Source organism: Xyrauchen texanus, chromosome 36 (genome assembly GCF_025860055.1).
Source record: "Xyrauchen texanus isolate HMW12.3.18 chromosome 36, RBS_HiC_50CHRs, whole genome shotgun sequence".
Taxonomy (NCBI): domain Eukaryota; kingdom Metazoa; phylum Chordata; class Actinopteri; order Cypriniformes; family Catostomidae; genus Xyrauchen; species Xyrauchen texanus.
In genome coordinates this window covers 21,056,943-21,079,026 of record NC_068311.1, presented here as the reverse complement: position 1 = coordinate 21,079,026, position 22,084 = coordinate 21,056,943, and the positions used below count along the sequence as shown (strand labels likewise).

Sequence of the window (22,084 nt, the reverse complement as noted above, 5' to 3'; positions counted from 1 at the left end):
CTTGCAAGCGTGTTGCTCGGCTCCAATTGGAATTAATTGAAAACACCCACTTCGCTTCGCGAACACGCACCAGTGGACACGTACGGTTAGGGTTGCTGTGGTACTCCAAATAAACAGTTCATAAATGTTGCATAACATAAATGTGTCTTGCAAAACTGTTTACAGAATGAGGGTCACAACTGCATAGACACAACTGGAAGACATAGAAAATTATATGAAGATTTGAAATGAGATCAGGATATAGCCCAAGACAGATTCAAACTCTGGAAACCCACAGAAGGACATGTGCCCTGCCTGCCAGGCCACATCTCGAACATAGTTTTAAAATCTGAGGTGTGTAATTTCTGTTGGGAACCGAGAACCGGTTCCATTTAAAAAAAATACCAGAATCAAATGATTTTCATGAATTTAGGTTCCATTAACGGTTCTTGAAAATGCATTTTTCTGCCAGTGTGGATGGAGCACTGTCCTAAAATTCTCTGAATCTATAGCACAAAACATACAGCACAGTAAACGATTTCTAAACAAATTACTGAAACAGATTCAGTTCTTTTGAATCTACAATGTGAAACACAGTGTGGTCAATGTAGTCCCATTTAGAGGTCGACCGACAGTGGATTTTGCAGATACCAATAACTGGTGGTGGAAAAGTCTGATAACCGATTAATCGGTTGATAGTTTTTGTTCAACCAAAATCTCAATAATAACCAGAAAAAAGATTTGGTGCATAATGCAGGATGCAGGACTATTAAGTATAAACAAGCCCAATTCTTATTTTGAAAAAACTATTGCCAACTATCAACATACTGTAGATTTTTGCTGATAACTGATAGTTCCAAAAAGAAACTATCGGTACCAATGAATCTGTCAGTACCGTCTAGTCCCATTTCTTGACGAAAGTAAGCAAGCAGCGTTAATGGAACCGTAAAGGAATCAAAATCATTAAGAGGAATATAAATAATTTGTAAATTCCTTACAATTCCATCCCAATCTTTCTACAAAAGTGTCCTCTAACTGATTAGCACAAATAATAGATTCCAGATCCGCTATACAGTGTGCAGAATCGAACCGCAAGATTGGAATTGTGAGTGCAAATTGTGTTCATCGGTCATTTTGTGGGCGCTGTTGCATGATCTGCAGAATTCGGGCACTAAACCAGCACGAAAAAATGACTGGTGCAATGAATTCTTAGTGAATTCCCCCTACAGTGTTTCACAGGTGAAATCAACATACAAATTGATTACTTACCGTTCACTCTGAATATTACGATGGGATACGAGAAATAATTAAAAAACGTACACACATCTTTAACATAATGCCTTTACAAAGGTTATCTCTAAAAAATTAAAAAATAAAAACCTGATTTATCGTTTTTGTCCACAAGACATGCACAAGATATAAGGGTTGTTGGCTAAACTGAACAGCACTGCAGGTGCCAACCTCACATCTAATGTGGCTCAAAGAGTGTCTCTAAAGGAATTATCTTTCTATCTAAGGGTCTACTCTCTTACCCATGTAGCCCAGCACAAGCACAGGCTGGGGGCAGGACCTCCACTCTGTGAATGCCAGATGAGAGTGATGAAAAGAGCATAACAGGAGGAGCGATGACCAGGAGAACATGTTAAATTGTCTTTACTGAGGGGGAGATGCAGTGGATATAAAAAGTCTACACACCCCTGTTAAAATGCCAGGTTCATGTGATGTAAAAGAATGAGACAAAGATAAATCATGTCAGAACTTTTTCCACCTTTAATGTGACCTATAACGTGAACAATTCAATTGAAAAACAAACTGAAATCTTTGAGGGGGAAAAATAAAAAAACTCACAATAACCTGGTTGCATAAGTGTGCACACCCTTAAACTAACACTTTGTTGAAGCACCTTTTGATTTTATTACAGCACTCAGTCTTTTTGGGTAGGAGTCTATTAGCATGGCGCATCTTGACGTGGCAATATTTTCCCACTCTTCTTTGCAAACGCGCTCCAAATCTGTCAGATTGCGAGGACGTCTCCTGTGCACAGCCCTCTTCAGATCACCCCACAGATGTTCAATTTTGATTCAGGTCCAGGCTCTGGCTAGTCCATTCCAAAACGTTAATCTTCTTCTGGTGAAGCCATGCTTTTGTGGATTTGGATGTGTGCTTTGGGTCGTTGTCATGCGGAAAGGTGAACTTTCTCTTCATCTTAAGCTTTCTAATGGACGCCTGAAGGTTTTGTGCCAAAATTGCCTGGTATTTGGAACTGTTCATAATTCCCTCCACCCTGACTAAGGCCGGTTCCAGCTGAAGAAAAACAGCCCCAAAGCATGATGTTGCCACCACCATGCTTCACTCTGGGTATGGTATTCTTTGGGTGATGTGCAGTGTTGTTTTTGCGCCAAACATACCTTTTGGAATCATGGCCAAAAAGTTCAATCTTGGTTTCATCAGACCATAACACATTTTCCCACGTGCTTTTGGGAGACTTGATGTTTGTTTTTGTAAACTTCTGCCAGGCTTGGATGTTTTTCTTTGTAAGAAAAGGCTTCCGTCTTGCCACCCTACCCCATAGCCCATTCATATGAAGAATACGGGAGATTATTGTCACATGTAGCACACAGCCAGTACTTGCCAGAAATTCCTGCAGTTCCTTTAATGTTGCTGTAGGCCTCTTGGAAGCCTCCCTGACCAGTTTTCTTCTCGTCTTTTCATAAATTTTGGAGGGACTTCCAGTTCTTGGTAATGTCTCTGTTGTGCCATATTTTCTCCACTTGATGATGACTTTAGTGTTAGTCTTCACTGTGTTCCATGGTATATCTAATGCTTTAGAAATTCATTGTACCCTTCTCCTGACTGATATCTTTCAACAATGAGATCCCTCTGATGCTTTGGAAGCTCTCTGTGGACCATGGCTTTTGCTCTGAGATGCAACTACGAAAATGTCTAGAAAATCCTACTAGAACAGCTGAACTTTATTTGTGATTAATCAGAGTAACTTTAAATGATGGCAGGTGTGTAATGACTTCCATTTAACATGAGTTTGAATGTGATTGGTTAATTATGAACACAGCCACATCCCCAGTTATAAGAGGGTGTGCACACTTATGCAACCAGGTTATTGTAAGGTTTTTAATTGTAATTTTCCCCCCACGAAGATTTCAGTTTGTTTTTCAATTGAATTGTTCACATTATAGGTCACATTAAAAGTGGAGAAAGTTCTGACATGATTTATCTTTGTCTCATTCTTTTACATCACAAAAACCTGCCATTTTAACAGGGGTGTGTAGACATTTTATATCCACTGTACTGAGCATCTCGTCTCCATCAGGATTGTCAGTTTGGGAGAAACACTTCTGTGTAAAGTGAGACCCACGTGCCAGGGAGCAAGGAGGAAATATGCTGCATGGCTGATAAGTATAAGCCAGCTTTTGTGAACAGTTGGCACCGCCATCTATTTCCACTAAAGACTTGTGCTGACCAGAGCAAACATGTCACAAAATCATCATGATGTATTTTGAAAAATTTATTTGGTTTCAGATTTTAATGTGCGATTTATTTTTTATAACCTGTTGTTGTATGTACAGTATGCTCTGCTTTATCATTGCATAAGGACACGACTGAAAGTGCATATGGGAATGTTTTGGTCCTCAGTGTAAGACGGTTCTTGGCACTGAGCCAAGGTCAAAACCTGCAGTGTTCAGAAGCTGATTGAGGATATGTTGCCTGGCTGCTCTGAGGGTAATGGTGCTATTTCCCCCTCTCCTCAGGCCAAAGAGAGTAAAAGAGGAGAGAAGCTCAAAATTATCAGTGATAAACGATGTCTGTGCTGTTCTTCTATATACAGCGTATAACCAATCACCCAAAGTTAATAAAGTGCCCCAAAGCACAAAGCACAAGAGCAAATACAAGCTCTAAAAAACAATAATGACAAAAAAAGACAATCTTATATATATATATATATATATATATATATACATTTTATCCAGCCGAAATATATCATTCCATTCAACAAATTCATCAAAATGTTCATACTTTTCTGTAAAATCAAAATTAGTGAATAAAATCTTAGGCTCTTAACAAATCCACAGAAGCTCATGAATGTGTTTGTTTCTTAAATATAGAAAGAGAAGCCAAAGGAGAGATTGTAAATGCAGGAACTAACTTTGCATGGGAAAGAAGAAAACTTCAGAGAGAGGAGCTGCTTTGGTCCACTTGTACTGAGGAACAGGTTTCCCATAGCTGGATTTACAGCTCAGTGTTACATTGCCACTCACTACAGGATGTCCTGTCATAGAGCACACAGGAGTGGACGGAGGAACTAAAACAACCAGAGAGAAATCAGAAATCACATATTTAGGAACAAACATAAAATGTATTAGATAGGTTAATGTGGAAATTAAAATGAACCAATATGAATAAATGCTGTGAAAGTATTGTTCATTGTTGGTTTATGATAACTATTGTGTGAAATGTTAACTGTATTGTAAATTGCTACTTAAAAAAAGGAATTTCCATGGCTTTTCCTGGACTTTCATATTTTTATTAATTTCCATAACTTTTTCAGACCTGGAAAACACCATTTTACAATATCCTGATATTTCTAGGTTTGAATTGGTGAGATGGAAGATTTTAGTCTGTTCTTAACACAACGCTATTGAACAGCTTCAGAAGACTTGAATTGTAGTGCACGAAGGATAGAGACAACTTTTAAAGCTTGACAGTCACAATCACTATCCTCTCATCCCTCATCCTTGTGTTTCATGGATGAAAAAAAGTTTAGAATAATTTAAAGGATGACAGAATTAATATTTTTGGATTAGCTATTATATTAACATTGCTCTTACAAATCAGAATTGCTTTTGTATTTGTTCTATTTTTCTTTCTATTTTAAAGTATATACTGGTAATTCAAACAATTTTTTTTTTAACACAGAAAGTTTACAGAAAACAGAACAGTGACAAAAGGGTCTTTACTTTTTTTAATCAGAAAGAGTTACATGAAGCTGAAAAAGAAAACCCTTTAACCTCCTGAGATCTGCGCATGACTGCTGCATGTATTTTCCATTTTCTTTTTGATTTGTAACTACTAACCCCTAAGAAACATGCACTAAAAAAATCTAGACCAAGTCGTTTTCCAAAATATTTAGGAATATGTGGACAGCAGGACTACGTTGTGAAATGTTTAAAAATACCAAGAAAGTCATTTTTTTTCTTATCAAATTGATTATGTTTCCAGGAGTGTTGGTTATTCGTGTTTTTGAAATGTTACAGACATCACAGCTCATTTTCTGTAAAGCTGCTTTGGAACAATGTGTTTGGAAAAGCACAAATAAAAAACTATACAAATAAAAATTCTTTGATTTGTGTGTTACAATGATTTTTTTCTACTTGCTCAATAAAATATCAAAGTTCTATCTTTGCACTGTCAAACAAACAAGTGATAGCCAGTGCTGAATGTTGAATGCTAGACGATTTACCTTTAACATTGAGGCGTAGTTCCCCAGAAAGTCCTGGAGCTCCAGGGATGATAACATTACAAAGGTAGCGTCCTGAGTCCGACTCCTGTGTGTTGTTGATGTAGATAGACAGGTTGGCGGAGGGCATGGACATTGCAAAGCCCACCCGCTTCCGAAACTCAGTGCTGCCCATGCCAATCTGTCCTGTTGTGTAGGAGATGATCTGCATCGCAAATTACACAGAGACAAATTAACAGCCAAATTACTACATTTACCAAATCAACAGCGGGCTGTCTGTACAACTAGTCAACTATTTGATCTTAATGTCAATATTTATTAGGCTAGTTTAGGTTCATTCCTAACAGACAGCGATCAGACATGCTTCTTAGGAGTTAATGTTTGGCAGAATGACAGCTTCATTCACCATGTAGTGGTTTAACGTCATATTCATGCAGCCTGTGCATATGAACATTAACAAACAGGGCTGATTAATTCCAGGAATAATATCATCCAGCACACATGATGAAGAACATTAAAAAGAGAGGCTTCTGGCACCAGCGAGCAAACGACATGACAGAGGTAAACTCATCATACAGATAATCCTCAGATGCAAGTGCAGATGGTCAAGTTTGAATTTTAGGCTGATTTTCCATTCAATTTCAATAAGCTAGCAGGCAACGGGAAACAAGAGAAACTATACAGATTATGATAAGCACCACAAATATCATGCATGTGATAGCTGGCTCGCATGTACAGCCCATTATCACTCCTTGAGGGTGTATTAGCTGTCATTTACATCTCAATCTTAAACCTTCTGTGATAACACCTCGAGTTAATCCACTTCTCGCCTGTCCATCCAATTCATCAATTGTATTTTTCATAAGCAGTTATTGACCTTTTAAGTCTTCCATACCATTCCTATGATATTAAATCTAACCCCATCTGTTAAGTGAACTTGACAGAGGATGCAGATGGGAGGTGGGTCTGACTTGTCAGGTTGCTTTAACATATCAGTGTGCTAAAAGAGGTTAGATTGTTCTCCCATGTAATCTGTCTTTTTTAAATGGGAGGACATTTTTGCCATTTTTCCATAGCAAGAGAGAGGATAGGAAATTATGGGGAGAAGTGGGGAGAACAGAACCTGAGCATGAAACAAACAACACTCAAACACATATTTTCCAAATTAACACCAATGCTCAATGTGTCACAAGCATGTGTGCTTAACCGCTAGGCCATGGCTTTGACAATTGGTCATCTGTTTTGAGGTGATCAATGTGATCTCTAGAAGCTCTGATAAAGCTCTGTGACCTCTGCCCACACTTGAAATGTTGTGACTGTTGACCCCTATCAAACTCACAAATACATAAAGCTGCACACAAATGCCCTCATTTGAAAGTGGATTGGAGATCTGTGACATTAAGTGTAGGCAGTATGTGCAATTTTATATTTGCCAGGAATTCAACCCAAAAAATATTTTATACATTACATAAACATGTAAAAATGTTATCTTTGATAATCCAGTCAATTTAATGCTTCACAAATGAAGTTCATCTTATCAAAAACAGCTGCTTCACATTTTAAAACACTTGAGTTAATAACAAAGATTCAAAAAGGGAATACTTTATAAATACGATTAGATGAGCCACACTGAAAACCATTGAGAGTTACAATTTGAAAGTTGTGATGTTGCTTGGCTTGACGGTAAGGTTAGAAATGTACTTTATGTAAGTACACACTTGGCCAACGCGTGGTACAGCTGAACATGCTTAAAGTGCATTTAGAACAGAAGTTGGCTTGAAAGGCAAAACTCAACAAAAAGAAGACTAAAGTTAACACTAAAGTCTGCCATAGCACCCCTTTTGGCAATGTTGAGAATGCGACACATACTTTCGTTGTGGTATAAATTGTGGCCTAACACATTTTGGAATGCAACATCTTTCGTAGTTCGATGTGTCTGCATCATGTACAGGTACATGCGTAGAGTATGTTTCGGTCTTAAGGTCTACATTTCCCTTCACATTAGTTCCAAAAGTAACTCACTTGTTTGGATTCATTGGCCATGAAGTTCCAGATGACTGTGTTCTTATCTATGGGAGAAGTGGGGGTGTACCAGGCCTCCAGAACAACCATTTGGCCCATGACTACCTCCATGTCTTTTCGTGGAATCTCCACCTGTTGAGAATCACCTGTAAGAGCAGAAGAGCACAGCCGGGTGATTGGACTTACAGTATTCTGGGGTTTAGAGGACAGGTACAGGAACAGAGCTTGACTTACAGGTGACATGATTGTATTGTACATTAAAATAATCATAATCCTACACAAGACAATTTCCTAATCCATCCAAATACCTGAAAGTAAACAGATAGGAACCTCTACAGCCCCTCAGGTCCAAAAACAAGTAAGAAAACTAGTTTTGATTGACAACATTAAAGTGTTTTCCAATAGCAAGGTGACGTTGATACAATGTTGATTTTTCATCCAAATCATCATTTTGGTTGAGATCGAAATTTCAACGTTAAAAGTATGTTGGATCAACACATACATTTGGATGAAAGACAACAGCAAATATGTGACATTGAACTATTAGGTGTGTTCGACTTGAACTTCTCTTTTGACTCTTTGCGCTTCACATCATGTGCTGAACCTACATCAGTATTGCTCAGTAAAAGGTTATGTGCTGCTTAACCGACATGCACTGCTTGCGAACACACCTATTGATTTGTAGTTGATGTAGGAATGTCTTCATTAGGAAAGTTTAAACAACATTATGGCAGATCCCTTAAAGTGCAGAGGTAATGATTCGGTGAAAATTCAATGTGATTGACATCACTTAGAAGTGACACTTGAGTAAGCAATGATATAACATTTTACACATGTATTGATTTGATTTCATTCTTTTTTTAGAAAGTTTTTTGAGTTAAGAAAAAGAAGGAAAAAGACAAAGAAAAAATAAGGATACACAATTACTGAAATGAAAAGCACCACATGACAGAGTGACATTGAATGAACTTTGATATGTTGTCGACTGTGTGATCATCTGGGATCTGGAAAGGACCAATCAGCATCTCACATCCTTGCAGTTATAACAGGTAAGGAAAGGATTTAATTTGTTTTACAATCTGCAAAATGCAGTGTTTTAGTGATGGATTGTTGCAAACTGATTATTAGTGAATAATTTTAAAAGGTTGTTTATGCCCTGCATTGTGTGAAATAATATCAAATACCAAAATTATGTGGTGACTATTGCTAGGTTAGCTAGCCAACAGTGAATTTCAGTATTCCAAATGTGTTTTTACCATAATTTGACACCACCAGACTTTCATGTATTACTGCAACTAATGATTATTTTGATAATCAGGTTATCTAGTAATTATTAGAATGAATAACTATTGGCCGATTAATGCAACTTTTAATCAACATCTCTTACAAAAGCAATTAGATGATCTTATGTGGATTCTTTTACAAAAACACAATCTGTATTGTGTAACATAATCAAGTGTATAGGAAAACTTTTCTCTTGTGTATTCTCTTAATACAATGAGGTGGAAAATATATTTTTAATAGCAGGTGTAGCCTTTAGCCTTGTATAGCAATATTCTTGTAAAAATACCAGAGACTGCTAAAACAATCTACTGAAAGCATATTGTTGTAAATATTGTTCCCACAGACTTCACATTATGGATGTTTTTCTTATCTGGAACACACAATTCAAGCCAAGGAGCCTCTACTAAATAGATGAGTTGAATCAAGTATGTTTGTGTGTGCAGGAATTTGGTTCCCCAGGATTGGACTAGCCTACATGATCAATCTGTCAAAATGTGACCCTGCTGGACTGTACAAACCAATATTTCACTTAAAATTTATATTATTCCATTGTCCAAAGGTTTTTTCCCTTCATTCAGCAAATTAATTTTATTTTTATTTATTGGGAGCGGTTCCAGCAACAACATGAAAAAATATATAAATTAAAAAAACTTTCACATCAACTTTCTTGAATTTTTGTTGATATTTCAATGCTTTTTCAAATGCAATGAAAGTGAATGGTGACTGAGGCTAACATTCTGCCTAACAGCTTGTGTTCCATAGCAGAAAGTCAAATAGATTTGAAACAACATGATGGCGAATGACTATAAAATGTTCATGTTTGGTGAAATAGCCTATTATTAAGATGATAATACATCTCCTCAAGAATCAAAGAGTAAATAGTAAGTAGTAAATATAGCAAATATTAAGTAGAATTACCTCCAAATTAATGAAACACGTGGCTGTGGTATGAATTGAATTCAATAGATTCAGCACAAAGTACTTCTCAATAACAATTTCACTTTAAAACATGCAAAATTACACGAATATTCAAATTCAAATACACCCAATGGCACCCACTCACAGGGCAGAAAGTCTCCTGAGCTGCTCAGCTGAAGGTGGATCAACTGATCCCAGCATTCCCAACTGTCCTGGTCAGCCAGTTTGGTGGTGGGTCTCTCGCTCACAGATTCAAAGAGAAATGTGGCAGTCGAGCTCTGCTGAGCTACACTGCTGCTTTATTCCCTTTACTTTCAGAATTAAACTAATCTCAACAGGGAGAATTAGAGAGAGCATGACTGTGACGTAAAGCCTCCAGTATCTTGTTTTAGGCTGAAATGATGCTGCTTTGTTATTGCTCATGAGACTGTGCCCATCTCTAGCTTATATTTTTCTGTTGTGGATGTGAACTAGCTCTGTAATCCTCCATCAGTCCTCCAGCTCAATCTTTCGACACATTTTTTATAGCTCAATCAGACTTAAGGATGATGTAACCGGTGGCTCCTTTCACAAGCACATTCACTGCTGACTTGTTTTAGTTCAAGTCATTCTCACAGAAAGATATTTAAACCTCCCATTTAAAGGATCTGACAGGAAAGCGATCTAAAAAATAACCACATTCCTCATTATTTCATTTCACTGAGTTATATGATTAATATTGAGTAGCATATCCTATAAATATACACCACCGGTCAAATGTTTTGAAACACTTGACTGAAATGTGTCTCATGATCTTAAAAATCTTTTGATCTGAAGGCGTATGCTTAAATGTTAGAAATTAGTTTTGTAGACAAAAATATATTTGTGCCACCATATTAATTTATTTCATTATAAAACTAAAATTGTATTTAAAAAAAAAAACAACGTATTTGAAATTGATGACTTGGGCCAAATAATAAAGAAAAGAAACCAATAAGTGTCCAACATAGATGGGAACTCCTACTGTTTAAAAAGCATCCCAGCGTGATACCTCAAGAAGTTGCTTGAGAAAATGTCAAGAGTACGTCTGCAAATTCTAGGCAAAGGGTGACCACTATGAAGATGCTAAAATATAACACAGTTTTGATTTATTTGGGACTTTGTTTAGTCACAACATAATTCCCATAATTCCCATAGTTTCATTTATGTTATTCCATAGTTTTGATGAATTTACTATTATTCTAAAATGTGAAGAAATAAAAAATATATTTGTGTTTCAAAACTTTTGAACGGTAGTGTATATATACAGTTAAAGAGCACTTTTTTTTAGGAACACATGTACACCTCCATATTCATTTGATTATCTTATCAGCCAATCGTGTGGCCAAAAACACGATCACAGTGGCATGATTGTTGGTGCCAGATGGGCTGGTTTGAGTATTTCTTTAACTGCTGATCTCCTGGGAATTTTCACACACAACAGTCTCTAGAGTTTACTCAGAATGGTCCAAAAAAAAAACATCCAATGAGTGGCAGTTCTGCAGCCGGAAACACCTTGTTGATGAGAGAGCTCAGTGGAGGATGGCCAGACTGGTTCGAGCTGACAGAAAGGCTACAGTAACTCAGATAACCACTCTAACTACAATTGTAGAGAGCAGAATAACATCTCACAATGCACAACACGTCAAACCTTGAGGCGGATGGGCTACAAAAGCAGAGGACCACGTCAGGCACTTTATTAGAACCATAGTGTTCCTAATAAATTGCACTGTGAGTGTATGTACATATAAAACATACACATTTTATTTGTATTTTTATAATTTCATAATACGTTTATAAAAACAAAGTAAAACGTTCAAGAGAGGAACAAAAGTCATACACGTTTGAAACAACATGAGCATGTTTGGTTAAATTATCCTTTTAAGTGTCCCATTTGTCCAGTTCTCCCCTTTACCTGCAATCACATCATTCAACTATACATTTAATATTCATACAATATACCTAATTGAATGAATATGTAGAGTTGTAGCACAAAAAGTATATGCAATGCTTTCCTTTGACAGCTTAAAGGGCAGATTATTAAATGATATATGCTAGTAAAGTCATATGTATCAGTACCCAATCATTGAACATAATCCAAGAGAATCGAGGGCAAATAGCAAGATGACCTGACCTTAAAGGTCGAAAAATGTAAACTCCAAGCAGACTAGTAGTTTTCATTTCCCAAAATGAAACAATCAACAAAAAAAAAAATCCTGATTCTTAACATCTGATTCAATCATGATATTACTATAACCAGTATTGTACTTGTCTCTGTCTGCCAGATTTGCTTTGCACTTTGCCTACCCATAATCGTTTTAGTGGTAAAAGCTCAATTTTCACCCTTCGTCCCAGCATGGGCAGTTTGGAGGGAGCAAAAGTAGGACATGCATCGCCTGGGCTCAAGAGAGCGTCGTCCTGACATGCATCGCCTGGGCTCAAGAGAGCGTCGTCCTGATGTGTGACGGCTCTCTGACATGCCGCTCAGCAACTGACTCTGTGTGCCCAGGTTTATCCCTCATTTCTGAGCTATAGTAGTAGTTTATTAAATCAAGGAAAATCTTCCTTAATCCCCAGCTCTGGATCCATCTGTGCTGCTCCAGACAGATACATGCAGAGACAAGGTGGGGAGCCATCATGGACACCTCAGTGACAAACATGCACGTATATTTACATACAAACCAAAGGGTCTAGCAAAAGTGAAAACCTGGTGAACTCTTTTTGTATTATTATTTTTAGATCTTGACCCTAATTTAAAGTTTCAGTCCCTAACATTTTGTCATCTCAACATCTTTTTGTCTTTCACAGAAGAAAGAAAGTTTTGCAACAAGATGAAGGTACATAAATGCGATGGCAGAAATACAATTTTTGGGTGACAGCCCTTTACACTGCGAGCAAATCACTCGCACCTATGTGAGTAAATGTCACACTATGTGACTAAAATATGTCTGTTATTAGCCACTGGCCAGTAAATATTAACATTTCACATGCCAGATGTGTAGTGTCGAAACACCAAGTCGCTTTTACTGAACAAAAACAGGTGATTAAAAAGCTGGATTCAGCCTCGTCTTTCCATGCATGCTGTGTTTGTGTCTCATGGCGTCTAATGAAACCCCGCCTCCACCTCTCCCGAGAGCGCGTGAAGATGACCGCTTCTCAAGCGCTCTGATGTGCGCGCCATCTACAGAGACGTGCTTCAAAATCCCGCAGAAATATAAATTAGGTATAAACTTAGTAATAAAATAGTGAACGCAAAGAGCTCCAGTTTCACTTTAATTTAACATCCGTGTAATGGCAAATGTCCGTTGTCACTGAGGGTTCATTCACAAAGTGTTAATGATACTCAGTGACAACCTGTTTCTGTGGAGATGATAAAATGCAAGAACAAGAATTTCAAAGTCTTTCATGAGAAATAAGGACTTGAGAGTTAATCAGGGGAGAGACTTAAAATAATGTGTGAAAGCGAAGAATTTAAGTCAGAAATAGCTGACCATATATATAGCAAAAAGGTTGGCTGGGTTTCAAAACAAACAAAATAAAAAAGTAAAATATAGTGTGAAAAAGTAAAATAGACCAAGAATAAATCTGACAAATAAGAGAAACATATTTTAGGTATTTTGAAATATTTTGATAATTTAAATATTATTGTAATTATTTTAAAATATTTACTTTTATATTTTAGATTTGATTGTCATTCAGAACTATTTGAAGCCTGAAAAGGAAATAATACACTTATTATTATTATATGAACCAAATTTTACAAATTACTTTTTTGTGTGCTTCAGTGACTGTTTGTATGATAATTAATTGTCATATTCATGAAAGACCTAAAACAGAAAATTAAACATCATTGCCCTAAAAAAGACAATTAATCGTCATAATCACAATTATTTGTTTAACAATTAATCGTCAGCCAAATTTCATAATCGTAACAGTCCTAATTTTCATTATTAGGTTCCAACCTTGTGAATTGATTTGTTAAAAATGTGAATGAAAGTTAAAAAAGTGACAACAGATTGTTATTATTAAAAATACAATTTCATGACAATTTCATAAAAATTGATAGAATTTGAAATTTGTAAATTTTTAAAGATCTAAAATTTGATTAAAATTATAAGGCAAAATATAATAAAATAAAGGAACAATATACTATATTGCGTGAAGTCATATATATGAAGAGGCCCCCTTTCTCGGTTTGCTTAAAATCTTTTTCGGTTGCATTACGCTTACATGTCGTCAACAGTCTGGTGATTCTTTCTCCAACATAACATTAGAGGGTTGAGTGAACTACCCCCTATATAAACAAGCTATACCCAGTTTGTACTGCTTTTATAGTCATCTACTGTTGGCTCAAAATGGTCCCTACTGATCTATTCCTTTGAGATTGCTATTCCCAAAAATAAAGTACACAAAAGTATTAGGGATAGTCGGCAGGACACAGATTGATAGGATGTACTGCTCCAAAGCAACACTTGGAGATGAAAATTATCAGGCCATGAATACAAAATCTTCACTAAAGGATGGAAACAGACAACTCATTATGGATTGTTGCAGATACAGAACACCACCTATTGAGGGCAGCAAAATCCTGCCATATAAGACAAGATGATCTAGATGAGTTTGAAAAAAATGCTGATCCATTTTAGACTTTGACATCGATTTACTTCAACTCTACGTCAATTTGTCAGCCTTAAACTTATTGACATCCTCCACAGATGTGATTTGAACATGGCAAAATAAAATGCTTTCACTGCCATTATGTCTCTCACATAGACACAGTCCCAAACAGCAAAATAGGACTCTTGAGCTGTGTAGGGTTTGTCATGTAGGGTCAATTTGACCCAGAAACAGCTCTGCTGGATCTTCAGTGGTAACTGCAATGAAGGGTTAACTAAGTATTAATTAATGTCACTGACCCTCATGAGCATTCAAGGGAGTCAGAATTGCAGATATCATAAGATACCATAAACATCTTCATATGAATAAAACACAAAATCCTCTCACTGTTGCTCATGTGCTAGTGATTATACCACCGTAGGTTAATCGGTGCCATAGGTTGTCGACCGCCATATAAAGGCTCATTGTCAGTTTATACACTGCATGGGAGGACTGAAAACTCCTAATGCATCCGAGGTCCTCGAAAATAGCCAGTCAGCTTTTATCAAATGCCTGGAAAAAAAGCCTTCCTGAAATAAATAAATAAATCGCCCTCTCTCATTAAACAGAGACCCACTGTCTTCTCATATAATCTCCTCTTTTGCTTGTCTCCGGCTCTCAAGGGTCTTCTGATTAAGCTTTAGCTCCAGCGATATGAGCCAGCCTTTAAAATACCTGCTAATCTTGGGCAGCTGCAAATCACAAAGCACTTAACTGAGGTACGGGCAATGCTGGGCACGACCGACCCTCTCCATCTCATTTCAGACTCTTGTTGAGGGATCACTGGGTTAATTATTGGAGGGTTTACCTTGAGTGGTGAGAGCAGGGTGAGTGTGTTCAGTGGTATATGGTGACACTGAGTGAAGTTTGTAAGGGCAGGGGCTGACATGAGGAAATATAGATGCCCTCTCTTTTGAAAGAGGAGTTTGTAGTTTAAGCAAGAGCTTTCTGGCAGATGGCAATTGAATAATTATAAACATTTGGAAAGGCTTCTTTAAATAGAATTACATTGATTAATCTCAGGTGCTTTTTTAAATAATTGTCATATCAAAGGGCCTCTAAATCCCTTCGAGTTTGGATCGATTCTTCCTGCATATATGGACACAGATCCTTGACCTAACATTGGAGCTCCTTTCCAAAAACCTATTGAGCTGCCTTGGTATCTTCTAAAGGCAAATTTTTGTCATCTGCCCATGCTGTTCCTTTGTAATAATAATGTGCTAAATGGACATCTTTGACTGCTGCGCTTTGTATCATTAGGTTTTCAGCATCTCGTGCAGGAGCGCCATGTGTTTTCAACACCATGTAAGAACTTCAACTGCTCTTTATATGGTGCTGCATCTAGCTTTTTAGCACAAATAGGCGATCTGTGTTAATGGCGCCTAAGGCAGCATCTCAACTGAAATGGAACCTCAATAGCGACTTTTTTCAATGCTCTTCATAGGCACCAACTCTATGCGCTACAAAAATAGCACTCCTCAAGTGATGAGAAAAGGAGACTCAACTCCCAAATGTTTCCGAGAGTTTGACGTTAACACAAATGTAATGTTGCTAAGATAATGCAATAAGCAAAACAAATACATAACATCCACAATAGTTCATTTCTAATTAGAATGTGCTATCTTTATAGACACATTATGCCATGGAATAAAAAATAAAAGAGGCAATTCTGATTTAATAGCTCACAATTAGGCTTGGGATCAATTACTTTTTCACGCATCGATAATCGGAAGATTTTCCAGATGATTATCGATATATATCTGGATTATTTTTATTTTGTTCAGATATAAATTTAAAAGTGTAAGCGGCAGGGTAAATTAAAGGGGATCGCACACCAGACACATCTGGCCGACAGCATGGTCATGTTCTAAAATTAGAAACAATTACTTCTTTTCTACAAAGGTACGAATACACCGGCAACGCTCAGCATCAACATTCTAAAGTGCCACGGAATGCAACTTGCATAGTTTTCCATTAAATTTGACCCAAATCATCACCAAAGGACAAATATTATTTACTCTAGACAATACTGGTTGATATATAGTGTATATGTATCTTTTATATAGCCTACACAATATCATTTCAGTTACAAATGTAATTTTGTGGTTTAACAGCTTGAATAAAAGACCAATGTAAGGCTACATACAAAGAAATTGCATAATAAACGTCGCCATTTCTAATCGTTCAGTATGCGCAGTTTCATACATTAACCTGCAAATTCCTCAACATCACTTTGTTCATTCTTGAAGTACAAAAACCTTCTTTACTTTACTAGGAGACCTGGCTGGAGTCACTCAGCACGCCCTGGATTCAAACTCGTGACTCCAGGGGTGGTAGTCAGCGTATTTACTTGCTTTTTTTTCATTCCATAGAGGGATCAAGGCACCATACTTTTTGGTAGTAAATTTTTATAATCTGCTATGTTGGATACATTTTTTGCTGAGTTTGTCATAATGCATTCTGGAATTACCTTCTCTGCAAAGGATACAAGTGATTCTGCCTTAGAATTTGACAAAACAACGCATCTTCATGTTGTGAGTGTGCACATTATGCCTTAAAATGCTGTAAGCAGCTTTCAAAGTTTTGAAACTGCAATTATGTCTGTTTAATATACCTCCTCTCTTCTCAGCTGTTCACACTTCTCTCTATATTTGATGTATACATTCCACAATAATAACAAATATTAATCTAAAAAGAACACATTGTACAATGGATGTCATATTTTTTGCCATGACAATATAGAAAAATCTAATATAGCATGACTGCAGGATGTCAGAAAAAACATTTTGGCTATAAATATGGTCTTAAATCAATATGACCATTTTTTGCTCTCAATCATCATGAATCAAGCCGTCAACTGGCCTTTTAAAGAACTGTGGCAATAGAAACAATACCTTAATGTATATAGAGTTAATAGCAGAGGTGGGTAGAGTAGCCAAAAACTGTACTCAATTTATTACTTAAAAAAAAAAATAGAAGTAAAAGTACTAACATAATGACATGAGTAAGAAAGTATCCATTTAAAAGAGTACTCAAGTGGTGAGTAACTTGTTACTTTCACAAATGACATAACAGATATTTACTCCCCTATATTCCATTACATAATACACATTTAACATGTATTACGGAGTTATTGTCAGTCCCTAACATTCTGTCTAACATCTTTTGTGTTCCACAGAATACAAAGCATCAAACTTTTCTCAAATAAATGTAAAAAAGTAAATGTAGCATGTAGCACATTACTACCCACCTCTGGTTAATAGATTCTACAAGTTCAATCAATAACTGATCATAAAAACACTGGTAGACACCATGGTGCTGGCAGATATATAGATTTTCCATAAAAAGCCTTAGGCATTACATGCTGCCTTGTTTTAAGTAATCTGAGCTGAACTACAATCATTACATTTGTTTACATGTCTGTCTGCTCTTGGATCAATGCGGATGCTTTTGTTTTGGTCGGTGTGGTGGCCTGGAAAAGTACTATCAATCTGAAGAGTGCTGCCTAGACTGTGGAGAGCATCAATCAGCCTGACAGGCCTGAAGGGCTCTGAATCTCTGCCACTCAAGTCCGTGGGAAGAATATGATGCAGTTCCACAAAGCTACACTCTCCACAGCCTCCGGCATATGAGAAGAATCCGAATCAGAATGAGCTTTATTGCCAAATGTTCTCACATACACAAGGATTTTGTTTAGGTGATAGGAGAAACAAGTGCACACAGGACATTACAGTGAGACACAGAATATAGAAGTATAAATAGACATACAAATAATAGGACATATACGATCCAGTGGTAATGTAAGTGCAAGTTAGGGGTATGTACAGTTATTGAATTACATATCTGGATTTACATATTGTAAAGCAGTTCAAGGGAAAGGAGGAGGCGAGGAGGACTGCTTGACAATATAAAGTTTAATGAAGAAATAAACCAAAAGACACAAACATAATCACATGACGGTCAGCTGCCCGTAAACAATCTCTCTCTCTTGCACCACCATCCGCAGTCAGCCTTTATCCCTCTTGGAGGCTTAATTATCCTGTGTAAAATCACTACCCGGCCCTGCCTTCCACCCTGTCACACATATGTACATGAGATATGTATTTACATTATTGCACTATGGGGGAGTCATATAGTTTCCTTCTATCTGATTTGGTGGCTGAACCAAACCAGACAGTTATTGATTTACACAGGTCAGACTGAATGACAGCCAAGTAGAACTGTGTCAGCAGCTCCTGTGGCAGGTTGAACTACCTCAGCTGGTGAAGTACAATCTCTGCTGAGCCTTCTTCACAATGGAGTCTATGTGGGTGCCCCACTTCAGGTCCTGAGAGATGGTAAAGATCAGGAGCCTGAATGACTCACTGCTCCTGTGATCTACTGAAGATCTGTGTGAAGATGGGGAACAGTTGGTCAGCGCAGATTATCAGAAAGGTAGGTGAAACACCATCTGGGCCTGAAGCTTTCCTAGTATTTTGTTTCCAAAAGACCCGGCACACATCCTCCTCACAGATCATAAGTGCATATTGAGTAGCAGGAGGGGGAGGGGGTTCCAGGAGGTGTTGGTGTGTGAAATGAAGATCAGAGCGGGGGAGGGGTGTGAGACTGGGATTTTCAAACCTGCAATAAAACACATTCATCAGCCATTAGTTGACTCTCTACAGAGCAAGGGGAGGTGTCTTGAATTTGGTGATCCTTGTTAGGCCTTTCTGCACAAATGCAGGTCGTTGCCTGAAAAGAGTTTTCAGCTTTACAGAGTAGCTTATTTTAGGCACACTGATTTCCTTAGTAAGTGTGTTCCTGGCCTGGCTGTGCAATGTTTTTTCCCCACTTCTGTAAGCATCCTTTTTGGCATGACAAAGCTGTCTGAGTTTTCCTGTAAACCATGATTTATCGTTATTGAATGATAAAAATGTCCTAGTAGGGATGCACATATCCTCACAGAAAATGATATATGATGTCACAGTATCTGTGAGCTTGTCCAGGTCTGTGGCTGTAGCCTAAAAAAAAACACTCCAATCAGTGCAGTCAAAGCAGGCTTATATTTCCAGCTCTGCTTCATTGGTCCATTTCTTTACAGTCCTTACTATAGGCTTAGCTGATTTTAGTTTCTGCTTGTAGGTCAGGAGAAGATGAAACAGACTGTGATCAGAGAGTCCTAAAGCTGCACGTGGGACAGAGCGATATGCATCCTTTACAGTGGTGTAGCAAGGGTCCAATATATTTCTTTATCTGGTGGGGCATGCAATGTGTTGTTTGTATTTTGGCAATTCACGGGTGATGTTAGCTTTATTAAAATCTCCCAGAATAATGATAAGACAGTCCAGTTGTTGTTGCTCTGTGTCTGTGATGTGATCAGTCAGCTGTTGCAATGCTGCATTCACGCATGCTTGTGGTGGAATCTAAACACTCACCAGAAAAAACTAGGAAAATTCCCATGGTGAGTAGAAAGGCTAACAGCTGATGAAGAGCACATCTAAATTAGCACAGCACATCTTCAATGCTGTTACAGCTGTTCACCAACTTTCGTTGATGTAAAAGCATGTTCCACCGCTTCTCGTTTTCCCCGATAACTCTGATTAACTGCGTTCTGCTTTGAACAGCTGAAAGCCCAGCAGATGTAATACACTGTCTGGGATGGCTTCACTCAGCCAGGTTTCTGTAAAACACACAGCAACGGCATTAGAAAGTCCTGATTTGTTTCAGTAAGCAGAAGCAGTTCATTCGTATTGTTGGCGAGGGAGCGGACATTTGCCAGATGAATACACGGCAACAGAGTCCTAAAGCCGTGTTGACAAAGCTTCACAAGCGTGATGGCTCACTTCCCTCATGTGCATTTTTTGGATCGCTTGTAGAGCACCGCTGCGCCTCCAACTAAGATGTCTAATAAAATATCTAAATAAACTAACACCTGCAACATTTTCAGGTATGCTCTGCTGAATATTCAGCCATTCATCCCTGGTGAAACTGATCAGTAAAGAGTGACAAAATACATGACGAACTAACAAAAGTAACAAAAATGCTAGTGAGCTAGCATCACTGCCTTGTACAGCAACAGCACCACCCTCAACTGCAAAGCCCTGCAAAGAGTGGTGCGAATAGCCAGACACATCATCGGAGGTGAGCTTCCCTCCCTCCAGGACATCTACACCAGGCGGTGTGTGAAATTAGCTTGGAGAATCATCAGAGACTCCAGCCGAGTCTCTGATGATTCTCCAAGCTAATTTCATACATCAGCACTGCACTTTATTAATTTCACACTGGAACTGTCATAAATTTGAATCTTAAATTATATTTTCTCTTAACAACACTGTTGCAACTAAATATCAACCGACACAATATAACCTACAGTATATTTTATATCTATTATTTTTATTGTATACTGTGTATTCTATATTGTGTGTATTGCATACTGTACAATATATATTATTATTTGTATATTGTGTTGTGTGTAATAATGTGTATATTAGTTTTGTAAATTGCATTGTGTAAATCTGATGTTTATTGTAGATTGGTATATGCACCCAAGACTTTCACCCACTGTTGCTCTTGTCTATATGATTGAGTGACAATAAAGTGATTTGATATGAAATGTTGTTTTCTTGCTTTGTCTAATTTTCTGAATAAGCAAATTGTCTTTGCAGTAGCTATATTTCTATGGTGGGTATAATTTCAGAATAGGCTTTCTACCACCGCGATCACCGCATGGATGGGTCATTAGCCACTCAAGCCCACTAAGGTGTGCTATAACCATAGAATTTCAACCCGAAATCACTCACTATCTTTATTATTTCTTTTCCTAGCAAGTATTGTTGCTATAGACTATATTTTAGGGAAGCATAAGGCAATATTCATAACAGTATTGAAACAGTAATCATACAGTTTTAACAAGCACGGCAGCCCCTCAGTACACAAGAGCAGAACGGAAAAAAGCATCGACTTACCGTTTATGCACTGAAACTTTGCTTGGTGCAAAAAATCTGGAATAATATGAAACAATGCAACAGTGCCCTCTTTACAGCCTGAACTTGTTCAGAACACTGAATCTCTGTGACAGCTGTGCTAAAAACAATCTAGACGCAGTTCAAAGAATGAAACAGCGCAGGTGTCTCGACGTGCGTTTTTGAAAATGTTGAGTTATTTTTAACTTGACATGGTTTTTTAAACAGTGGCAGTGTTCTGACAATCTGTGCTACCAGCTCAGGATATTCTACCAGCAATAAAAACAGTGATATGTAAAATTAAAACATGGGTAGCACATGTTGGGAGTCACAGGAGAACCTGTCAGTATGTACTAAAACAGCATAAAATGCGTAAAAAAAAACCTAGGTAGCACATCTTGTCAGGCAGATAATATCTATCAGGATGTGCTACCAGCATAACTATCATATAGTGTGATATGGTGTGAGGCTGTACTAAGCTAAGCTGTAACTACTAATGTGAATACAGCATTGGTAGCACATCCTGATAGGTAGCATATATTTTCAGGACACCGGTCCAGCGCAAGACGCTGAAGAATCAGCAAGACACGGCGCAACAGTCAAAGACATTCATCCAGCATGTGTTTACATAGGAAAATTATGGGGAAACAGAACAGACATGCACAAAAACATGTTTGGTGTTTATTTTTACATTAATTACAATCCCGACCCCAAAGTCCTACTTGAAACCGAACCTGGCCAGAAACGGTGGCGGTAAGGGCAAGTTAAGCTTGTTTTGCCAACCGCTATAAAA

The 22,084-nt window shown here is 37.6% G+C and overlaps 1 protein-coding gene across 1 annotated transcript in view; it reads right to left on the bottom strand.

Moving 5' to 3' along the window:
- The window catches only part of esamb (endothelial cell adhesion molecule b), a 58,999-nt gene that overhangs the window by 6,207 nt on the left and 30,708 nt on the right, over positions 1-22,084 (bottom strand). The window contains exons 2-5 of the mRNA XM_052107557.1: positions 7,475-7,620; positions 5,456-5,657; positions 4,142-4,297; positions 1,512-1,556 (exon numbers count right to left, since the gene is read on the bottom strand). Coding sequence (XP_051963517.1) covers positions 1,512-1,556; positions 4,142-4,297; positions 5,456-5,657; positions 7,475-7,620 — 549 coding nt within the window. The remainder of the gene's footprint in view (positions 1-1,511; positions 1,557-4,141; positions 4,298-5,455; positions 5,658-7,474; positions 7,621-22,084) is intronic.